The sequence below is a fragment of the Ochlerotatus camptorhynchus genome, unplaced genomic scaffold (genome assembly GCF_037179485.1).
Source record: "Ochlerotatus camptorhynchus isolate MF236.1 unplaced genomic scaffold, CSIRO-AGI_Acam_v1.1 ptg000007l, whole genome shotgun sequence".
In the NCBI taxonomy this organism is placed as follows: Eukaryota; Metazoa; Arthropoda; class Insecta; order Diptera; family Culicidae; genus Ochlerotatus; species Ochlerotatus camptorhynchus.
Window position 1 is genome coordinate 3,600,841 of NW_027040499.1, and position 22,638 is coordinate 3,623,478.

Consider the following 22,638-nt stretch of genomic DNA (forward strand, 5'->3'; position numbering starts at 1 on the left):
TAGGCATTGAGAAAATGGCAGTTGAAGCCGCTATGGTTTTACCACGCAATATGAAAGTGAGCAGGTTCTGGGTGCCAGGGGGATAAAATATTGTTGATCGATGCGAGTGATTTCCAACTGAATCGTTTATTTAAATATAAGCTTTCGATTAAAAACTCAATAAAAACCTATTACAAAGAAATGGAAGCACCTGGCGATGCTCAAAAACGAAGACTTTCTCAATTACGCGGATCCGCTGCAGGTTGACTACGATATTGAGACTCTTGATGAATTGGAAAATCCAGCTTATGAGTTGGTCGAACTGAACATTGAGCCTGAGATCAAACCATCAACTTCCAAATCCATTGCATCGTCGAAAAAGGTGAGCGAGTGTTTTTTTTAATGCATAACATTCATTATTTATGTGATCACAACATTTTTAGGCTAGAGGTAATCAAAGCTTCTACGCCGAAAACAAGGATATGCCAGCAGGATTGAGCGGAAAGAAATTCAGATTCCGAGCAGCGGTTTGCTTGAAGAAGTTTAAAAATCAAAAGTCGTACGAAAACTGCGGGACGATCAACGTTGATGGTGATACAGTCGAAGAAGTCCTAATGAAGATTTGGGAGTTCGGTTCCAAATTCACTTATCGTGCCGTTGCTTTCTCAGAACCATCAGATTCACGAGTTGACGCTACGTGGTCCGAATGTTTACCAAGTTACGACGAACGCGATACATTTATTATGTTTCAAGACAAATCCAGTAAGAAAAACATTGTTCCCTCGAAAGTGGACAGCAATACCTTGGTCAGTTGGCTGGCAAGGGAAATGTTTGTAATCGTCTATAAGTACTCGGATTCGGTTACAAGTCTCGAGAGATGGCGTCAAGTTGAGAGCCAGCTTATTCGTCCTTTGGAGACGGACCGTTCTGGTGCGGAATCTGTTGCTTCCATAAATCAGCTGAAAGAGGAGCTCAAATACACACATGTAAAGTATCTTTCAGGTGACGACGTCAACTGGGGGTGCTTAGCAAGCTGGATATCGAGTAAACCATATGACCAACGGGATAATCTGAAACATCAAACGCCTCCAGAGCACCTCATCAACCTTTTAAGTAGTGTTCCTGTGCATAGTGACACAATATTGGAGAAAGCAAGGCTCGATTTGCAGGTAGCTAACACGGTTAACTGTTCGTATCGGAACATACTTCAGGAGCTGAAGAATGACTATCAACAAGTAAAGAATATACCGAGGAATATACTTAATGTTATGGGAGAAAGGATTTTGATGATGGAGACCAAACAGAAGGAATACGACGACATGCTAACAGCCATGAATAGTTCAGTCAGTGTGAGAGAAAATAAGTTCTCAGTTGAACTTGCCCATAGTGTCACCAATTGCTTTGATGTGGACCACGCTTTGGATTAAATTTGCGTTTATTAAATGTTTTTTTACAGGTGATTTTAATGAATTTCCAATCCAAACCGAACACCGTTTTATTTTTTTTTTGTAAAATGAAATGATACATTGTTTGAGATGTATTTTATGCATACAGTAAAGAATAATTCAATGGTTTTAAAATAGTTCTCTTTCAATCATATGGGGCTTGTATATAGGTCATGTTTCGAATTCGAATTCTTTCATATTTAGACCCAATCCCCGACTGGGATCAAATTGTCCCCCAGGTAGGTAGCCACATTTTGCGAAGACTCTTGTACAATCATAGTTCTTGAAATGGCACAGGGCTCCAGCGATGACTGCGGTAAGATCTTTCCGACTGTTTTCTACGTAGACCCGTTTCAAGTATTTTTTTAGATAACCAAAAAAAAATTCTATAGGATTGTAAAATGGAGCATAAGCAGGGAGAAAAACAACTGCTATCCCCAACGAACGTAGATATTCGACTATCGATTTATGGTAATGGATTCTTGCTCCATCCAAAATCCAAACCGAGTATTCTCCAGGGTTTCGCTGTACTAGACCAGCAGTAGCAAAAGAACGAACGCAATTGAAGAATTTTTGTCTGGTAAAGGTTCCTTCAGTGGAAAAGGTTTCGAGTACTCCATTGTATCCTACAAAACTAAGCATGGAACAGCGAGGCCCTCGAACAAACTCTCCTCTATATACTATTTTTTCTCCAACTGGCGCATACCCTTTATTTCTAAGCATACCTCGATTGTCGAACGATACTTCGTCGAGAAAAACCAGGGAATGAATATCCCAGGTCACAATAGCCATATCTGAAACGAACCTGTAGATGTCCAGCATTCTAATTTGAATTGCTCGGCGCTCTAATACCTTCCGGGAAAGTCCTGCAGCGTGAAGGATTCGGCTTACAGATGACGTGCTAATTGTTTTGTGGAATGTTTTTTCAAATTGAGATTTGGTCTCGTCAAGGTAAAGGATCAGTTGCTATCCATCTCCTTAACCGATCAGACGTATAATACCATTCTCGAACTTCTTTTGTGTGACGCGCGTGAGTTTTGTTGTCCATAGCCATGCGGGCTTTGCGAGAAAACTGTGTCGTTTTGGATACATCCATTCTGCCTAAGCGGCCGTGTATTTCGGAAATCAAACGATTTTTAGAAAGTGAACTGCAACTTATATATGTCCGATATGTCACAAGTGAAATGCATCCAGCCACACAATGTGAAAAACGTTGTATACCTGAGTATGCAAAGTAACGAAGTAGCAAGAAGAATCGCTTCAGCTCATCACCTGAAGCATTTTATAGAGTATGAGGGAAAAAAGATCTCTATTCCAATTTATGTCGAAAGCAGCGCTGTCGACGTACGTTTGCATGATCTCCCAGATGACATGGAGAATGTGGCTATCATCGACCATATGCGCCAGTATGGAGAGGTGATAGCAATTCGCGGTGAGGTTTGGAAGAGTTATTTTCCAGGCTTCAGCAATGGAGTGCGTGTTTTAAAAATGAGCCTTATTCTTCCCATCCCGTCATTCATCACCGTGGATGGTGAAATTACACTGGTATCATACCCAAACCAAGTGAAAACATGTCGCAATTGTGAGCGCAAATCTCACCCAAAGCAACGCTGCTCCGATGTGGCTGCAGCAGCAGCAGCAACAGCAGCAGCAAACGAAGACAATACTCTCAGTAGCAGCACCAACAACAACTACGTTAACAGCAAGAACAAGAACAACAACAACGCACACAAACTTCCATCAAACGCAGCCAACAGTAAGCAGTGGCCCTCGCTCCCAAAATCGATACCAAATGCAGACCAACAGCAAAACAACAAAACCGAAACGAAACGCCAGCGATCAGTCGACTCGGACACCACAAACAATGCAACCAAAAAATTGAACGCAAATGACTCAAGCGAAAGTGATAGCAGCCTGATATCTGTGAGTGGTGATATTTGTCCATATACGCAGCGCCCGTATACGATCCCAGATCTTTCGCATATTGACGATCCTGATGAACGGTGTGCATTGATCGAGGAAAGCAAGAAGAGGATTGATGCCATCTATTTAGAGCAAATTGAAAATAAGAAAAAGAAAAATAATGTATTTTAACTAGGATTTATTGTATTTCGATAGACCTCGGCTCCGTAAAGTTTAACGACATTTGAGCCTAACAAATAAACGAATAGTTATATAAAGGTAAAGAATAGGACAGTTTTTATAAAGGTCCACTATCCACCTTCTCTGGTCCGAGTTGAATCGAAGATATACCTGTTCCCTTTCCTTCCGCTGGAATATTTTGTTCTCTTCGTACATCCTTATCCAGCTTGAAATGGTTGTCCGGTGTTTCGCATATATTTTCGCAAGCGTCTTTTTACTGAATGCTAGGAAATAATATCCATACAGACAGTGATACACTGTGTTGCAGGATGCATGTTGATGCATAACTTTTCTCTGGATGTCTGCCATGATTTTCTATTGAAATTCACTTACAGGTTACGACATCGAAATCCGAAGTATTACGTCCTTTATTTCTGAAATAACAAGAAATGAATGTGGTTAACAAAATGAATAAATCAGCACTCTTAATTATTTAAATGAATGTTTATAGCTCGGTTTATAGTCACCTGTAAAACAAAATTGCATATGTGAAATCATTTTCCTGTTTAAATTTATAAATACTAACAGCCACCATTAAAAAGACATAATCAAAATAATAACACTGCTTGACATTTCGCAGTTTTGCGCTATTCTGAGCTGCGCGTTACCACCGTCACTGGATGAGAATTTATTTTAAGCACGACAATATTAAAATTCAGAATTTTTATCTGTGCGGGACTGACATCCCTATCTCTACAAGCAACAACTGGTAGTAGTCAATATAGTCGCTATATTCATAGTCTAGCGGAGAGAAATTCCATCTAGCAAAAAAGAGAATCAATTCAAGATCTTGAAGACCAATAAATGAAAAGGGGCTCAAGTTTTATAATCAAAACTAAGATGGTTCATTCCTTGAAAACCGAACGCAAATTTTAAAGCATCGTGGAATAGGGAAAACGTTCCACAAGTAAATTATTATTTTGTTTTGCCTAGACAAGCTTTAAATCGCTAGAAAAGTGTTGCCGGAATTAAGGTCGCAAAACCTGATGTGCTCCTATCTGTTGTTGGTCGTGATATGCTCGATTGGTTCCGTTATTTGGCAGTTCAATTGGTTCCCAAAATTCTATCCGCCAGACTATGAATATAGCGACTACACAGAAAAAAAAATTGTTGAATATTACATCCAAACTGCTGCAACCACACTGTACACAAACATCATCCTCTGATCGAATGAAACCTCAGACAATTCAAAACAAAACACCGAAATCGCTTTTTCGAATGATGGCTGCAACCGGATGACGGTTGTTTTGGAATCAGATGATTTTCCTCTCGAATACAGGATGAAAATTGTTATGAGGAGGGATAGGGCCTTCAGTTGAAATGCGTAATGCTCTCTGTAGAATGACTGTCATACTAAATGGAAATGCATATGGTGTTGGTTCAGCCCCATAACGCAAATCATTCAAAACGATGATGTAAATAATTCTATCGAATGTCATTTGCTGATCTGAGCTGACAAACGAGGTGGAAGCATATGCATCGCTATCAGAGCTGTTACGAACATAGGTAAAGGATGAAAACCAATGTTTGGCTAGTTCGTGGTGGAGGAGGTTTTCTCCATCACGAAAAAATTTTGTATCCATAATGGAATGGCTTATTATGGCTTTTCAGTATGGAAATGTAGATAATCAAATTATAAATCTAATTAAAAGCAATTGCATGTCACACTATTCTTAAATGTTTGTCCTCTGAGTGCCATATGTTGTATAGCTAATGTTCAAACGAAAATCATCCTGTATTTGGATGACTGTCATATGGATGTTCATCATCTGACGACGAATTAAACCATAAAAAAATCATCCGAAATTCGAATGCATATTGTTAAAGGGCTCTAGCAATGCAATAATCATTCGAAGTATTGCGGATGTTTTGGTTCAGTGCAGGTCAATCCATCGGTTGTGTAATATAACGTTGTACCAACAATCAATACGAAACTAACGATTTTAAATTGGCTCACTACTTGACTAGCCTATTGGTCCCAAGCAAATCGACTAACGTACCCCATTCTAGTCGAAATTCTAGTACTACACAATGTTTGTTTTGATTCGCTATGATAGTTTGACAGATAAAATGAGGGGTTAGTGGATTTTCCTATGTTTCGAGGGGTGAATCAATTAGCTTGGGACCGAAGAGAGTACCAGAGCTGAGCCAAAAAGTTGAGCGCGTTTCTTCGGGACCTTCACACTTAATCTAGCTCGGTAAAATCTCCAACAGTCGATTACCTCGGCATTTACTTTTGCTGGTATATCTGCAAAATATCTGTTTGTTAGCTGATATCTCAGCAAAGTGTTATTTGTTAGCTGAGTCTCGGTAATTGTTTTACTGAATCTCAGCAAAATAAATTGCAGAACTACTCGGCTGTTGGAATCTCGGCGTAAAAATTTAAATGTGTTCTAGTCTTAGAGTTACCTCTATGGTTGTACGATGTACATCGATTTTGCGAACAAAATTACATCCATTACATTGTATCTGCTTTTTGCTATTACATCATTATTTCATACATCAGCTTGAATTACATTGATCGATATAGACTGTTCCTTATTTTAACGGTCACTTTGAATATAATGAAATATTTCAACATGTTTTGGCTGTGTCCTTTTGTTTGCTCATTTCTGAATGACATAGCATCAAAAAAGTGCTCAGTTTTGTGTTTCCTATCAAAATGCGTGGTCTTACTCCGGAACAACGAAAAAGTATCGTGCACAAATGGTGCACTGTGAGCGGACTCTCCTTGAGAAAATTGGCCAAGGAAGAGGGTGTAAGCGTCGGAGCGGTACGAACTGCGATTAAAAAATATAGAGAACAGTGTACGTTTGAAGATGCGCCGAAAAGTGGCCGGAAATCCGGTCCTGTAAGTCCGGATATCGATAAAAAGATCAGGGATGCCTACAAACGAAAACCAGCGATTCCGTTCGGGATGTTGCGAAAAAACCTCGTCGAGTAACGTCATGCGTGCCAAAAAAAGACTTGGGCTAAAAACATACCGGAAGCAGAAAAAAAAAACCCAAAAGGAACCCAAAACAGGCCGCGTCCGTGAAACCACGGGCCTGCAAACTCTACGATTCGTTATTGTGTCGAAATTCTGGGTGTATAATAATGAACGACCAGACGTACGTGAAACTAGATTGCAAAACGCTTCTCGGACCACAATTCTATACTGTAAGCGAAGGCAAGGACATCCCCGAAACGGAGAAGGCAATTTTTACCGAAAAATTCGGTAAGAAGGTTATGGTTTGGCAGGCAATATGCGAGTGTGGTGAAACATCTAGTCCGTACATCACAACGGAGACGATGAACACTCAGAAATACGCTAAGGAATGTCTCCAGAAGCGATTGTTGTTGATGATCAGGCAGCACGAAGGTCAAGTAATATTTTGGCCTGATTTGGCGTCATGTCATTACGCAAAGGACACTTTAGAATGGTACAAAAGTCAAAATGTATGTTTCGTACCGAAAGACATGAATCCGCCGAACTCCCCGAAGGCACGGCCAATCGAGACTTTTTGGGCTTTAACCAAAGCAAAGCTTCGAAAATTAATAAAACCAGCGGACGACATCCAAAAATTCAAAAAAGATTGGCCAAAAGTGGTCAGAAGCTGGGTCATGTTCGAGGAAAAGTTAGGAGTCTTGGCTATGATTAAATATGTTGATTAAACGAGAGTAAAATATCATTTGAAATACATATACAAGTATGATTTGCCAAATAAAATTATTAAAACTTAAAAAACATGACTTTTTTTGTTATTTTGAAAGTGTGCTTATACTATCTGGAACAGTCTATATTACTTTTTTTTTTGCTGTGTATAGTAGTCAATATAAGCGAGGGCTCAGACTGTGGGTCCAGCCTGACAACGCATGCATGCGGATGTGTTATTATGGAAACCAGCCATGTTATGTTAAATTTGAATACTTTGAAACTTACACTACGGATACGACATGCCAGGCCCTTGGATGTAATACAATGGCCGCAATGATCATTTTCCCTTCTTTTGATCACAAACTGTTCTTTCATATTTTTTAAAATAGATCATGATAAAAGGTCTAAAGGAGTAATATTTGAAAATGTTGGTTCTTTCAATACAATACGAAAGAACAGCTCATACACACTTAAACAGAGACCCTGAGTTCGGTAAAAAAAATTACCGTCTTAGATCGGTAATGCTAAAAATTACAGATGTTTCGGTATTTTCTCGCTTTATTGCTGAAAACTGTAAATGAAATGACCGAATTTCGGTAATTTCATTTTAATTTACCGAAAACGGTAAACATTTTTACCGGTAGATCTGTAAATCAGCCTCATCACTGACTTCGGTGAAATATTTTACTGAAGTTTCGGTAAACAAAGCGTTCCATTACTGAGTTCGGTAATGGTCTAGGTAAACGTCAAATCCACCATATTGTTATTTTCGATCGACTTTAAAAGCGTTCGTGCTTGTGAAAAATAAAAAGGTGAAGTTATGGAGTCTGTTATTCAACACCAAAATGAGTGAATCGTAGATATTTTCCGCAAATAATTAATTTTCGTTATCTAAATAAATACTGATTACAGATGGCCGATGTTGTTGCTTGCTTCTTTTCTGTCGGTCCAAGTTCCATTCCCGTTGGCGACGATCTGAAAACAGCATTTGGAATATTCTTTCAAAGCTTCCTTGTTTTCAGTGTAGCGCCGAATCATTCCGACAAAAACTTGGTTTTGTTCATTGGTGGTGCAATTTGCAACACTAACTAACTAACAACAGCTAGCTTTTTGCATGGGTTGCAGTGATCGCCACCTTGAAACAATATTAAAGAAAATTACAGTTGAGTCGGTTACCTTTTTAAAAAATTACAAATCTCTCGGTAATTTTCGATTTGCATGTCGTCCTCAAAATTACAGTTCTCCGGTAAAGTCGACTACAAATCAAGCAACGCACATCGGTAAACGTTACCGATCGTTCGGTAAATTTGACAGCTAATTTTGCTGATCGAGTTTACAGATTTTTCGGTAATGTTCTCGATTACCGAAAACATTACCGACCGTTCAGCTGTTGAGAATTCGGTAAATGAATTACCGAAGTCGGTGATTTTTTCTAAGTGTGTGTCAGTTATTGAGCCCAGGTGGTGAAGTTTGCGGGAAACTCCCAACAGGTGAGGTGTATGGGATTACCTAATTGGGCCACGAAGTGGCTACAGTCTTACTTAACTGACCACTCAGCCTATGTGAGCATTAACGGTGTTAATTCGCCTAGTTTCGAGATACCCTCTGGTGTTCCCCAAGGTAGCCATTTGGGGCCTTTAATTTTCATCCTGTTCGTGAACGATCTGTGTTCTTCGAAACTTATGTTCACCGATGACTTAAAGATCTTTCGTACAATTAAGTCAAGACTTGACTGTTGCGCACTCCAGAAGGATATTGATTCCCTTTTGCGCTGGTGTACATTGAACGGTATATCAGTCTTCACGTAAACATGCACGGCGCTGAGCGAGAGTTCAAATTTCAGAGGTGCAAGTTCATTCAGAGCGCGTGTTCTCTCTCAAGCTCATGTTTACACACGAACATCGAACTTGAGAGAAATGAACAACATCTGGGGTGAGCGCAGCGTAAATGAACTCAGGCTTGATGTTTCGTGCTTGCGCCTGTGCTCGAACATCGGGGTTGCACTCGGAGGTTTTACGTGATGGTTGGTGTTGGCGAGATGAGAGATATTTTGTCCAGTTTTGCGACAATCGTCAACACCAATATCTTTCTGACTGCGCTTAGTTGCCAGTAATTTAATTAATTAAAAATCGCTTTTGAAAGACTTAAAGTCAGTCAAGCATTGCGCAATGTTTATAGTGCAGTTCAATTTTAATTTAGTAATAAGGAAGGATTGATAGAGGAAGTTGATGCAGTATTCTGGAATAAAGAAATGATTTATTATTGCTCAGTAATATACTCATTTTTTAGTTTCCATTTATTTAACCTCATAAACAATAAAACAACAAATCGAATCAATCAGTTGAAAATCAAAATAACAAATAACGAAAAGATAAAATATTTATACAGTTTGTTGGAATTTGTTAATGGCAGCAGGCAACAAATCACGACTGAACTGAATAGTCATCAAATCATTGAGCATTAGTGGGGACATTCGCAGCCGATGTTGCTCCAGCAATAGCTTGATTGCCGATAAACACCGCTCAACTGAGACCAGAGCTGCCAGGTGGTTTTATATAAAATCTGTATCCACTCTATTAAAAAATCTGTATTTTCTGTATTGACGATTTTTTTCTTAATTAATCATGTTTTGTTGTTCTACAAATACAGTGCATACAAAATAACCATAAAAAGTGCTTAACCACCTATTCGGGCTATCGTACTAACCATACGGGATATAATTGCGCCATTTGTGATATCGTCCGTACTTATTTATAAGAGTGATATGAAGCCGTTTGAAAATGTATGGAGATTTTAGTTTCTATTCATTATCTTCCTGATAAGCAGTTTTAAATGCAAAAAAGTGCACGAGTTCATTACTATTTGATATTTTTAATATAGATGAATACAATTAATTACATCATATCATCATCATCATCAATTACATCATTTGTGTGGTAGTTACACCGAAAAGTCAAGAGATGTCGCCCCGCCAGTGCTGGTAAAATCATTTTTGCAGTATGGAGAATATCAGAAAATCCGCAATTTCTTACGAAATACATTTTCAATGCAAGTAAAATGTTTACGAGTACTTGTATTTGTACCATTTTAATGTGCTCGGGCACTTTTCTTGTATTTAACATACATGCTTATATTGGAAATATTCAATAAATACTGTAAATCCCCATACAATCTCAAATCGTTTACTACCAGCTCCATATGCATCCGAAAGCGGTTGGTCCTCTGGTTGTGAATGCTGTCAAAAACACCATAACATGATTAATTGTCGATGGAAATTTGATAGGTTCCCGAGCAGAGGGTGAGAACAAAATGAAAACAAGAATTATGTTGTTTTCATTATTCCTGATAACTCAAATTGATTTCATTTTGATGGAGTTGATGGCTAACAGAACAAAAATGAGAGCTAAAAGATATGCGAAGAATATCAAAATTATAACATATATTGATATTAATGAGAACTGCTTGATAATTTATTTTGATATAGATATTTTATTTAGATTACAAATTTAGTTATCAACATGTTATTGCATGCATGCCGAAAAAACAAAATAAAAATACATCAAATTTTGATGTCATCATGAGTTATTAAAAGGCAGCTATATAAACGCACAGTGGAATCGATTAAATGTTCCATAAACTTTTTAATTTTTTTTTATGTTAGAGGAGCATAGCGACGAGTAAGCTTCTTCTAGTCTTTTGAGCCAAATTGGATTTCGTTTTCTTTCATATTCGCCTTTTTCCTTCTGTGAAGTTATATTTAGTAGAGAGTCGCAAATTTTGTGATATTCTCCATACTACCAAAACAGTTTTCCAACCACTGGAGGGGCAAAAACTCTCGGATATTTGATAAAACTACCACTCAACCAAATATGGTTTTTAGCACAACAATTAATTTTGGAGAGAAGGGGGTACGCTGATAAAATCGAGCAAGTTATTTTGTTTTTATAAATTCTGATTTTTTTTTTCTCAAGCGTTTTATAAAAATCTGTGATAAATCTGTATTCTGTATCGGGTCTGTATTAAAATTAAAAAATCTGTATAATACAGATAAATCTGTATAAATGGCAGCGCTGACTGAGACCTGCGTAGCTGATGCGGACAATGCAATCGTAGAAAGTGCAGACAATTGTGGATCTACATAGTGTCAAGATTCCCAATATTTCACAATATCTGTGTTGACTGGAAGTCGACTTTTTGTGTTTGCCAAATACAAAAGCCTCAGCTTAAGATCAACTTGAGAAGGACTTAACCTATAAGTAGATGCTTGCTGGCACTCTTCCTTGAGTAAAGCCTCCAAATCGTCTTCTGTTGGGTTTTTGGAATCTTGATTCGATGTTCCCGGTTGCTGTTCATCGGATGTCGCATGGAGTGGTATTAAATGTTGTTAAAATATTGCTTACTTTAAGAATGTGCTCCTGTGTGGATTAAATAATACGAAATGGGAAAATATACTGTGAAACAACGTTCTTATATAAATTACGTATAATATCAAGAAAGATGTGATGAGTTTTAAAAATGCACGATTGATATCAGTTCTGAATAAATCGTTTATATTTTCATCGTTACTTTTCTTATTGAAAAGTAGACTTGAACTGAAAATAGATTGATATTTTAACTACATATTATTTTCAAGGAAACTTCCGATGTAACTCATTTTTCAGTCCTAATTTATACTCAAACAACTTTGATCATATCTGAGCAGTGTTTCAGTCAAGAGCCATTATGAGTTCATTATACATCAACGAGTACACTTCTTCTTCTTCTTCTTCTTCTTCGCTTTTCAAGCTTATTGCATATCGCATATTAGCTTATTGCGTGCTCTCAACTTAGTGTTCTAGGTGCACTTCCACAGTTATTAATTGAGAGCTTTCGATGCCTGTACCATTTTTGCATTTGTATAATTGTGTGGCAAGTCCAATCATACTTCTATGCCCAGGGAAGTCGAGAAATTTTCCAACCCGAAAAATTCCTAGACCGGACCGGGAATTGAACCTAGCCACCTCCAGCATGGTCTTGCTTTGTAGCTGCGCCTTTACCGACTGAGCTAAGGGAGGCCTCGTTTGTTGATATTCTCCAGTGCTTGATTATCCAAAATAATCAAATTCATTTTGGGCAAAATGATTATTTTGAATATTGTCGACTCCAGAGCCTAAAACCGGGATTTTATCATCAGTTCAGCTTGAGGCAATAATTTACCATCGGTTTGTGTGTAAAATTTAACACGACACGTCCTTCAGCGCTATATTTGAGTAAAATGAAAATAATCATTTTGCATTTGATCCTCAAAATCATTCCCAAGATGAAGACGAATATTAATATTGACAACAACGCAGGCGAAAATGAACATCCACGAATGAAGGGAAACAAATGTTGACTACGATACTCAGAGGTTGCCTTGATCAAGAGAATGTTGTTATGTCAAAATTCAGATTCATGCAGGTAGTTGGTTTATCTGTTAAGGTTTTCTTCATTTTCAGCTATTAGGTTCTGCAGCGTGACGTCACGAATGAACTCAGTGTTAATCGGCTGAACCTTTTTGACAGTTCAGTGGTACTGTTTACAAGCACTTAGTCGTTTTTTCGAAAAAAAAATTCTAAAATTTCCGAATTTTAACTTAAAAATTGTCGAGGAACAGCGCATTGCAAGGATGATGCTCGTGAACATTGCAGAAATGTGGTTTACATCTCACTGCAGTCTCAAAAATTATCGAGAAAATCCACCCAAGAAAAAATCGGCTAAGTCCACGTAAACAGTACCACTAAACTGTCATCAGATTGAGGTTAACCCCGACGGTGCAAAACCTAATAGAACCTAGGTGTACACTCAAAAATATTACAAAATGAATAAAGATTAAATTTTATGCATTTTATGGTTAATCAAAATGTATACAATGGTCCGATTAAAACTTTCGTCAAAATTAAACTAAGTCCGATTATCGTAGTGGAATTCGATCAGTGTATACTAAAATGATAAACTATTTCAAAATCAAACGCGATGGCGCTCGTAGCCGTTCGTAATCATTTCCTTGTTGCTATTATCTCGCGTTGGTGTCCTGTGGTTGGTGTTTTATATAAATGCAATTCAAATTATAATTGTTTGACTATTTCCAATCCTGCTGGTTTGGATAGCTCGACTTGTGTGCCAGGATAGTTGAGTAGTAGTATTTTTTAAATTATTATTAAAGATCATCGCTTGAAAGGAATTGATCGTTGCAGTATCCAGATCATTCTATATTCCCGGCGGTAGACCGTAATTTGCTCAATGGATGTAATCTCTAGTTCTCGAGAAAACCTCGTGTAAAATATCCTGCTTCGCTTCTCATCCCCAGATATTACACTCCGAACGTGATCTTCAACAAAATCGAGTAATCCGATCTGGTGATCAATCCGATCGCCCACCGTCATGTCGTCAAATCAATCGAGGCCTATCCGAATGTTGACGAAGAATTTACCCTACCGTTCCTTCAGGATACACTTCTGTATAAGGACAGCACTTCGAATGGAATATCGCTTCTGTGGGCGCGCTCAACCTTCGCTCGGGACGTTGCCTCCCAGCGATGGATATCCCACTGGTCAAAATGTGGTTCTCACAGCATTTTTGATGAATCATTCGGTCACGGTCAGAGTCTGCTAACAGAAGCTGCTCATGTACTATGTACTCAATGCATTGAAACACCGCAAACTTTATTATATTGGTGGCGCTGTGTCGATAATACCACCAAATATGAGGACAACGGGTTGGACTTATTGGGCTCGCATATGGTGAGAACGTGTCGGGATCTGGTGGAGAGCTTTGACTAACGAAAGTCCCGGTCGTTAAGCAGGATTTCTACTACACATGTGATCAGCTAGACAGTTAGTTCTTCTTTAGTAAGACTGCGTTAGTACGAGTTCGCCAAAAGAACATTTCAAAACTGTACGTGTTTTTCATAATAATAAATATAAAAAAAAAAATAATTTAGGAACCTTCCTAGGATAACATTAATTTTTATTTGAAAACAATAATATTAAACATAAAACAAAAAAGAAGCAGAAAATATATTCTCTAGAATAAACCATATGTATGCATTGAAAGTATATTTCGATTTTATACTATGGCAGGGATAAACCATTTTTATACTAAGTTTGCATTCTCTCCCTTTATACCGACTTTTGCGTCGGTACGGAGAGTTGAGATTTAGCGTAACTTTTATACTATTTAGATTTCAATATTTTTTGAGAGTAGAAGGAATGATTTTTATCAGCACTGCCCCTTCTTACCCTATACCTGTACATTTTCAGGTGTATGTATTGCTGATTGCATCTGAAACTGGACTGCCCCATAAATGCAAAAAGTGTGACTTTGCGTCAAATCGTTTTGGTGTCTTGGGAGCACTTATTGCTTGCATCATAAGAAATAAGTGCACCCAAGACACCAAGACGATTAGACGGAAGCTTGCACTTTAATCACACTTTTTAATAAGTGAAAACGCGCTTGTTAGTCCAGTATGGTGTGAAATGCGCAATAATAAGTGAAAACTCATTATTGGCAACCAGTGTTGGAAAAGATCACCAAACCCGCTATTGCTCGCAAACTTTCACCTTGGTGAACTTCGTGAAATATCGCGAACTTTTTCAACGCTGCCGGTAACAAGAATTCACTGAAATAGAAACGATTTGTCAAGCTTTACGAAAAATATAAATCGCTATTGCTTCCTCACGAAAACTGCGGTGAGCGTTTAATATTCTCTCGCCTCTCGCATTCCCATCTATTTTTTTTTAGCGAGTGTAAAATTACGTTTCTCTTCTCAAATAAGTGAAAATTCTCGCGTCACTTTTCAAATAGACCTGTTCCGATGCAATGAACCATAACACATGCGGGAGGGAATCGCCGTGGAAAACGATCTTGGGATGACACTGGAAGTGCCCTTGACGATTCCCTTGGATGGACGGATCTTTGGTGGTGGACTGTATTTCGGATGATCGGTTCGATGGAAAGAACACTTTTGCTACACTAACTTAACTACATTTATTGCTCTTTGCTCTAGTGTACACACTTTGAAGGTTGTATTAATACTGATCTCGTTTTGTACTGTTCTCCCTCGCACGGTAGGGATTCGATAGTATTGAGCGTCGCTGTTCGTAGTGTTGCCGTAGAAATAGGATTGGGTGCTACCTCACTTCAGTCCTTCTGGGAACGGACGGAACATTCTCCCCCCGGTTGAGACATCGTATCAACAGCTTCAGGTGCCGATGAGGGGCAAACGTTGTCCTCGATTGGAAGTACGGAGACCTTGTTGATAGGACGACGGTACGTTGATCCGTTGGTGAACACATCGATGGCCCGTACTAAACCGTCATCACCTGGATACACTGATGTGATTCGACCCAGCTTCCAACTGAGCGGGGGTTGAGTCTTGTCGTGGAGTACGACCACCATTCCAGGTCGAAGGTTTGGTGTCGTTCGTAGATTCTTCTTGCGTGGTTGGAGAGAATTGAGGTAATCCCTGGACCACGCTCGCCAAAAATGCTCACGCATCAGTTGAAGATGTTGCCATCGATCGAGTCGGTTAACGTTGATATCTTCCAGGGACGGCTCGGCTGGAGCAATCAGCGGACGACCTATAAGATAGTGAGCTGGCGTAATTACCTGTGGATCTGCAGGATCGATGGACACGCTGTACAGCGGACGCGAGTTCAGGATGGCCTCTATCTCCGTCAGGATGGTCGCCATTTCTTCGAATGTCAGCTTCACGTTGCGTACGACTCTCTTCAGGTGGGTTTTCGTCGCCTTAACCGCCGCTTCCCAGAGACCACCGAACTCTGGTGCGTCCGGCGGGATGAAATGCCACTGTATCTCACGTAATTGGCAGAACTGTTGGATCTTCTTCGCAGTTTGTTGATCTTGGAATTGCCGATACAACTCGTGTAGTTCGTGGTTTGCTCCATGGAAATTAGTTGCATTGTCCGAATGAATTTGTTGGACCATTCCTCTTCGACTGATGAATCTCTTCAACGACGCTAGGAAGGCATCCGACGACAGATCGGATACGACCTCCAAATGCACAGCCTTCGTCGCCATGCATACGTAGACTGCTACATACGCTTTCACGAGCTTCGGACGATGTGAACCTTGTTTCACCAGAAACGGACCGGCATAATCCACACCAGTCACTGCGAACGGAGGCGATGGTACGATTCTCGATGTCGGTAGATTTCCCATTAGCTGTTTGGTTTCATCAGGATTCGTGCGAAAACATTTCACACATGACCGTGTTACTTGTCGCACAGTAGACTTTGCGTTCAAAAGCCAGTACCTCTGTCGAATGATGTCGATCAAACCGGCTTGACCGATGTGAAGATGCTCTAAATGCAAGGCACTAATCAACTTTCTCGTTACAGGATCCTTGTCGGGAAGAATGAGTTGATGCTTCGCTGCAAACGGCAGTTTCGAGCGATCCAATCGCCCTCCGACTCGCAGCAAGCCGTTTTCATACACCGGGCGCAGGTTGCCCAGACGTTTACATGGTTGATTGGAGACCAGTCGTTGAATTTCATCACCAAGGTGCACTTGTTGAATCACCTTGACGATTGCTTCCGATGCTTGACGTAGCTCTTCGACAGTGAGATGGGCTAGCTTCACACGATCGGGTGACCGAGGCCTTCGGCAGTTGCTGACGAACCTCAACACGTAGCCCATGATGCGTTGAATTTTTCGAAAAGAGCTGTGTTTGAAGAAGAACGGAAAAGGCTCACAACTTACCGCAGGAGTTGCAACTTGGACCTTCAGCTCGGGAAGGTTGTTGTCGGGAATCTCTTCGGTGTCTTCACCGTCGTATTCGGATGCGGACAGGAACTTCGGACCATTCCACCAGAGACTGTTCTGTCTCAAAGCTTCCGGCAGTTGGCCTCGAGAGACGATATCGGCGGGATTGCTAGCCAAACGAACATAATTCCATCGACACTCACTGGTTTCCGTTTGTATTACAGCAATCCGATTCCTCACAAAAGTTTGAAGCTGATCCAAGGGTTTTTTGAGCCATGCTAGAACGATTGTACTGTCCGACCAAAGGACAACTTCTCGGAAAGACATCTGAAGCGCTGGAATCACTTGACCGACCAATTGCGTCAACAGAAGCGCAGCACAAAGTTCCTTTCGTGGAATGGAAAGATCGTGCAATGGAGCGACCTTTGACTTGCTGCACAGAAGACGTAAGCTTGCGGATCCATTGGCGAAAATACTCCTCAAATAGACGCACGCACCGTACGCCACATTCGATGCATCAGCGAAACCATGCAATTCGTGAGCGATAGTATCCGGGAACGTGACACACCTTGGAATGTGAATACGACCAAGCTCCGGTAGTGATGCTTGAAGAGTGGACCATTGTTCATGAGTGTCCTCGTCGATTGGATCGTCCCATCCTGCTGATGTCCTCCAAAGCTGCTGAACCAATAACTTCGCGGTGACGATCACTGGAGCGAACAATCCGAGTGGATCAAACAACTTTGCCACCTCGGAGTAAATGATGCGTTTTGTGGCTGGTTTATCGGCAGGTTGCGAAACGCTTGGTGGATTGGCAATCATGAAAATGTCGTTGTTCGGATCCCAGAGCAATCCAAGTACCTTGATTACTTCGTTGGGTCCATACTCATGTAACGGAACTTTCTTTTCTCGATCTGCAGGTGGTATGTGCTCGAGAAACTCATCCGAGTTGGAGCACCATTTGTGGATATGAAATCCACCTCTGGCAAGCAGTGCTTTCAGCTGACGTTGGCATTCGATGGCATCTTCGAGGGTGTTGGCTCCAGATAGAGCATCGTCGACGTAGAAGTCTTCTATCAGGATCCGAGCACCGATGGGATACTCAGAACCTTCTTCCTGGGCAAGCTGCACCAAACACCTCGTTGCTTGGTATGGTGCACAAGCTGTACCGTACGTAACGGTATTCAATTCAAGTACCCTCAACGGATGCGATGGATCGGATCGCCAGAAGCATCGCAGGAACCGCCTGTCCAGTAGCGCCGTGAGCACTTGACGGTACATCTTGGCTACATCGGCTGAAAAAGCATATGGGTACTTACGGAATCGCAGCGTAATTGAGAATATTCCATTCTGCACTACTGGGCCGACTTGGAGCACCTCGTTGAGCGACAGCTTGGATGGTTCGGACTTGGCGCTAGCGTCGAATACCACTCGACACTTGGTGGTTGAGCTCGAAGGACGCAGCACCGCATGATGGGGCAGGTAGTACCTACTCAGATTCGGTGGGTCATCAGCTTCCTTGATTTCCCGGCAGTGGCCGAGATCCTCGTACTCCTTGATGAAATCGACGTATTGTTGCTTGAGTTCGGGATTGCGTTCCAAACGTTTTTCGAGCATGAGGAATCGCTTGAGCGCCAGAGAGCGGTAGTTATCCAACTGGTCCACGTTATCCTTGAATGGCAGCTTCACAACAAACCTACCGGTCAAATCACGCTCGTACGTCGATAGGAAATGGGCTTCACAGGACAGCTGTTCGGGTGAAAATGGAGAAGCGGCTGGTACTTCCTCCATCTTCCAGAATTGGTGCATCAATTCCTCGATGTAATCGATCGAAGCAAAGTTGACGTGTTGGATAGCCGCGTTCGAAACGTACGGCTCGTTTATCACTCCGGCTACCACCCATCCAAGATGAGTGTCCCGAAGTTGCGGTAGATTTTCACCTAGGCTCAGGTGATCGGGCTTCAAAATGTCGAAGAAAAGCTCTCCCCCGATCAGCATGTCGACCTTCTCGGGGCAGAAGAAACGTGGATCGGCGAGTTGGATGCCGTCAGGGATTTTCCAGGTGCTGAAATCGATTCTGCTGTTTGGAATAGTTCCAGTTACCTTGGGTGTAACCAGACACTCGATGTTGGCTTGAAAGTCGCCGTAGCTCGATCGGAATTTTACAAAAACTTTATCACGAGCTAGGCTTCTTAATGCATTGATTCCAGTGATCGGGACGTTGGCTTGCATCTTAGGAGAACCGAGGCGGTTTGCCATTTCTTCGGTGACGAAATTCACTTGTGACCCACTGTCAAGTAGGATTCTGCATGGATGTGTTCGGTTATGCTTATCTATTGCTTGAACGACAGCAGTGAGAAGCAGAACGGTCTTCGATGCTTGGACATGATTGCTTGAGCATGTAGTGGACACGGATTGATCCACTACCGAGACAGGAGGTTCAACAATAGCTGGTTGTTTTGTGACGACTGTATGCTTTGGCGAAGCGACGATTACTTTGGCATTCTGGCTGCTGTTCCTTTCGTTGTCATCGTGTAGAAGAGTATGATGCCTTCTGTTGTATTTTCGACACGTTTTGCTTGACGTACACTGTTTTGACTGGTGTCCCTTTCGGAGGCAGTTGAAACACAAACCTGTCGTTCGAACTTTCTCTGCCTTTTGGGTTGCTGTCAGCTGCTTAAACTCATCACACTGGAAATTGAAATGTCCGTTGCCACAGAATTGGCAGGAACCTTGGTATGTACTGGAGCTTGTGGTGGCTGCATTGGTCTTCAGCGACGGCATCTTGCTTGTTGTTGGTGTAGCTTTGGGTTTGGAAATCGTTGGTTGGGATAAAGCTCGTGATGATTCACACTGTTCCAGGATTTGACAGCTGGTCTTGAGGAAGGAAATCGTCTGATCGTACTTTGGCAGCACTCCTCTCTGCTGGGTACGCTCCCAGGCCATTCGCGTCGAATCGTCCAAGGCAGTGACGATGAGGTACACCACGATGTGCTCGGAGATTCCGATCAGCTCTTCCTTCTGATACCGAAGGATTTCGACGTGTCCGATTGCTTCACTCAGTAGGCTGTCCAGTTCCTTGAAAGTTGCTTTTGACATCTTATTAAGGGTCAGCAACCCTCGGATGTGCGATTCAACAATCACACGCTTGTTCTCATAACGGTCCGTTAGCACTTTCCAAGCTTGCTGATAATTTCCTTCGTTGATTATCCTCGTATCCAGTGCACCCGCTGCGGATTCAACCAGCGCTTTATCCAGGTGGTATAATTTCAGCGCTTCCGAGTCTCCTGATTGGGCCATCACGTCCAGGAAAATCGCCTTAAGCTTTCAGTGGTTGCTGCTGGATGATTACTTGTGGTTGGGGAACAGAAAAATTCGCAGGTTGCCGTGGAGTGGCCATGTTAATCATTTCCTGGACGCGGTTTGACAATTCACTGTGACGATCCTCGAAGGCACAATAAATATCGTCCTGCTCATCCGATGCTTCGTCAGGAATCAAAGCCATGATGTCACTATGGAAGTGGCTGAACTCCGTATAGATTGCTGCTAGTTTTTCCTTCGTACACTGCAGCTGGGCCAACTTCATACTCCTTTGGTCTCGCAGGGTCAACTGAATCCTAACTAACTTCTGTTCGATCTGTCCTCTCTGGCGGAACAAACCTTTCAATTTCCGCATCGTTTCCGAATCCATTCCCTCTTCCCAATTGAATCCATGAAATGAACCGGACGAATTGGATCTTGAACGCTGCCCGGTTGGAGTACCTGGTAGTTCCATTTGAGGTAGAATTGGAACTTTCTGCGCTTGCTCCATTTGCACTTCTTCCACTTGCTTCGCTGGTGAACGTTCCACCGGCATTTTCGTTTTTGTTTTCAAATTCACTTTTTCACTTTTGTTCTGTTTTTCACACACACGTGCGACGCACTGATCGTTTCGACACGGATCTGGCAACGTAGCACACGCGACGGGACTAAATGTTTCGGTATGAGTTCGGCAACGATGCACTCTCAATAGGATTGATTGATTCGGCACTAAATTGGCAACGTTGCACACACGACGCAACTGTACATGATCTTGTACACGCACGCACTTGTTTTCGACTCGTTCGGATTTAGCAAAATGGCGTTCACTTTTTGTCTTTTGCGACGGCGGACGATTGCGGACCGCTCACTACGCGGCGCATACGAATGTGTGTACACAGCACCAGCAGCAAGAGAAACTCGTTTTCGTTTCGTTTCGTGTAGCAACGATGTGTTCGCTCGGGATGATTAGGCTTTTCTCCTGGCAGGAAACCTCTCGTGGACTGGGTACCGATCCTCTTCGTGGGCAGCTAAACCTTGGCTGCATTCCGATCCGGTTCGAAGGACCAAATTATGTTCCGATGCAATGAACCATAACACATGCGGGAGGGAATCGCCGTGGAAAACGATCTTGGGATGACACTGGAAGTGCCCTTGACGATTCCCTTGGATGGACGGATCTTTGGTGGTGGACTGTATTTCGGATGATCGGTTCGATGGAAAGAACACTTTTGCTACACTAACTTAACTACATTTATTGCTCTTTGCTCTAGTGTACACACTTTGAAGGTTGTATTAATACTGATCTCGTTTTGTACTGTTCTCCCTCGCACGGTAGGGATTCGATAGTATTGAGCGTCGCTGTTCGTAGTGTTGCCGTAGAAATAGGATTGGGTGCTACCTCACTTCAGTCCTTCTGGGAACGGACGGAACAAGACCAATGTATTATATCCACCATTTTGAGAAAATCGAAGTTCGACAGATTATTATTTTAACTGTTTAAAAACAATACATTTTGCAATACTATTTTTAATTTAGTCAGTGTATAATAACGTTGGAAATTCAGAAGAAATCACAATTTTACTTTGAATTTCATGCTACAACATATAAAAAACCACATAGGACGTTTTGACAAGTCGAGTTGTACATCAGACATGTTACATTGGACGATTTTTCTCATGACATAATCAATGAGTGTTACATTGGACATTTTGTCTGCATGATACTAGATTCCCTTTCACAGTTTTCAGAGTAGAGTACCTAACTTTAGACTAGCCCCGCCTTTAGAAAATGAGCACCAATCATGTTAGGCAGTCCAAATGACCGAAGTAACAATCATATACCCATCATTTCAAACTGTACATTGGACAATTTTTGATCAATGATTATTTTAAATAAATGAAAGTAAATTTGGATGGATGTTTTTGTATCACATACAATGATAGAAGAGCTATAGTTTGTATCGCTTAACTTGATTTGTTTACATTTGTTACTTTGGTCTATTTGAATAGTTATGGTCTCTGGTTTCATCTTAATATTCTTCTTTGATATAACAGTTATGCCGCGGATACACTTGTATGACAAACTATGAACATGAGTATTATTTGTATAATATATTATGAGCACATTAATAGTCACACTTGTATAGTTTTTGTATAGTTGTTGTATAGTTGTTGTATAGTTGTTGTATAGTATTCATAACTATTATACAAATAATGGCCATGCTCATAGTTTGTCATCCAAGTGTATCCGCGGCATTAGTGTCATACTTTGTTGGTTTTGCAAACGGCCTCCACACCAAACGAAAAATTGTCATAAATTATATAGAATTAGTCAAATACACTGCAATCTATTCACTGAAAATCACGTAATAAAAGAAAGAAAGTTTTTTTA

The 22,638-nt window shown here is 41.0% G+C and overlaps 3 protein-coding genes across 3 annotated transcripts; 1 reads left to right on the forward strand and 2 right to left on the reverse strand.

The window, feature by feature from the left end:
• The first annotated feature begins 196 nt into the window (after nucleotides 1-196).
• LOC135697161 (uncharacterized) lies at nucleotides 197-1,406 on the forward strand. Its single transcript, XM_065216778.1, has 2 exons — nucleotides 197-361; nucleotides 423-1,406. The coding sequence occupies exons 1-2, from the start codon at nucleotides 197-199 to the stop codon at nucleotides 1,404-1,406; spliced, it is 1,149 nt and encodes a 382-aa protein (XP_065072850.1).
• Nucleotides 1,407-1,595: 189 nt separating this feature from the next.
• On the reverse strand, nucleotides 1,596-3,875 carry LOC135697401 (uncharacterized). Its single transcript, XM_065217020.1, has 2 exons — nucleotides 3,600-3,875; nucleotides 1,596-2,369 (listed from the first exon to the last, which is right to left on the reverse strand). Exons 1-2 carry the CDS (start codon nucleotides 3,873-3,875, stop codon nucleotides 1,596-1,598), a joined length of 1,050 nt encoding a protein of 349 aa, XP_065073092.1.
• An 11,488-nt stretch (nucleotides 3,876-15,363) lies between these two features.
• Nucleotides 15,364-20,247, reverse strand: LOC135697169 (uncharacterized). The gene has a single exon (XM_065216791.1). It carries the CDS (start codon nucleotides 20,245-20,247, stop codon nucleotides 15,364-15,366), a length of 4,884 nt encoding a protein of 1,627 aa, XP_065072863.1.
• Nucleotides 20,248-22,638: the final 2,391 nt, after the last annotated feature.

Excerpts from the sequence above, each read along its gene's own strand:
- LOC135697401 (XM_065217020.1), bottom strand. The coding sequence starts at position 3,875 with ATGGCAGACATCCAGAGAAAAGTTATGCATCAACATGCATCCTGCAAC. Across the intron at positions 2,370-3,599 it reads GTCCTATTCTTTACCTTTAT|GAGACCAAATCTCAATTTGA; the intron begins ATAACTATTCGT and ends CTTTACCTTGAC.
- LOC135697169 (XM_065216791.1), bottom strand. The coding sequence starts at position 20,247 with ATGGCCCAATCAGGAGACTCGGAAGCGCTGAAATTATACCACCTGGAT.
- LOC135697161 (XM_065216778.1), top strand. The coding sequence starts at position 197 with ATGCTCAAAAACGAAGACTTTCTCAATTACGCGGATCCGCTGCAGGTT. Across the intron at positions 362-422 it reads CCATTGCATCGTCGAAAAAG|GCTAGAGGTAATCAAAGCTT; the intron begins GTGAGCGAGTGT and ends CAACATTTTTAG.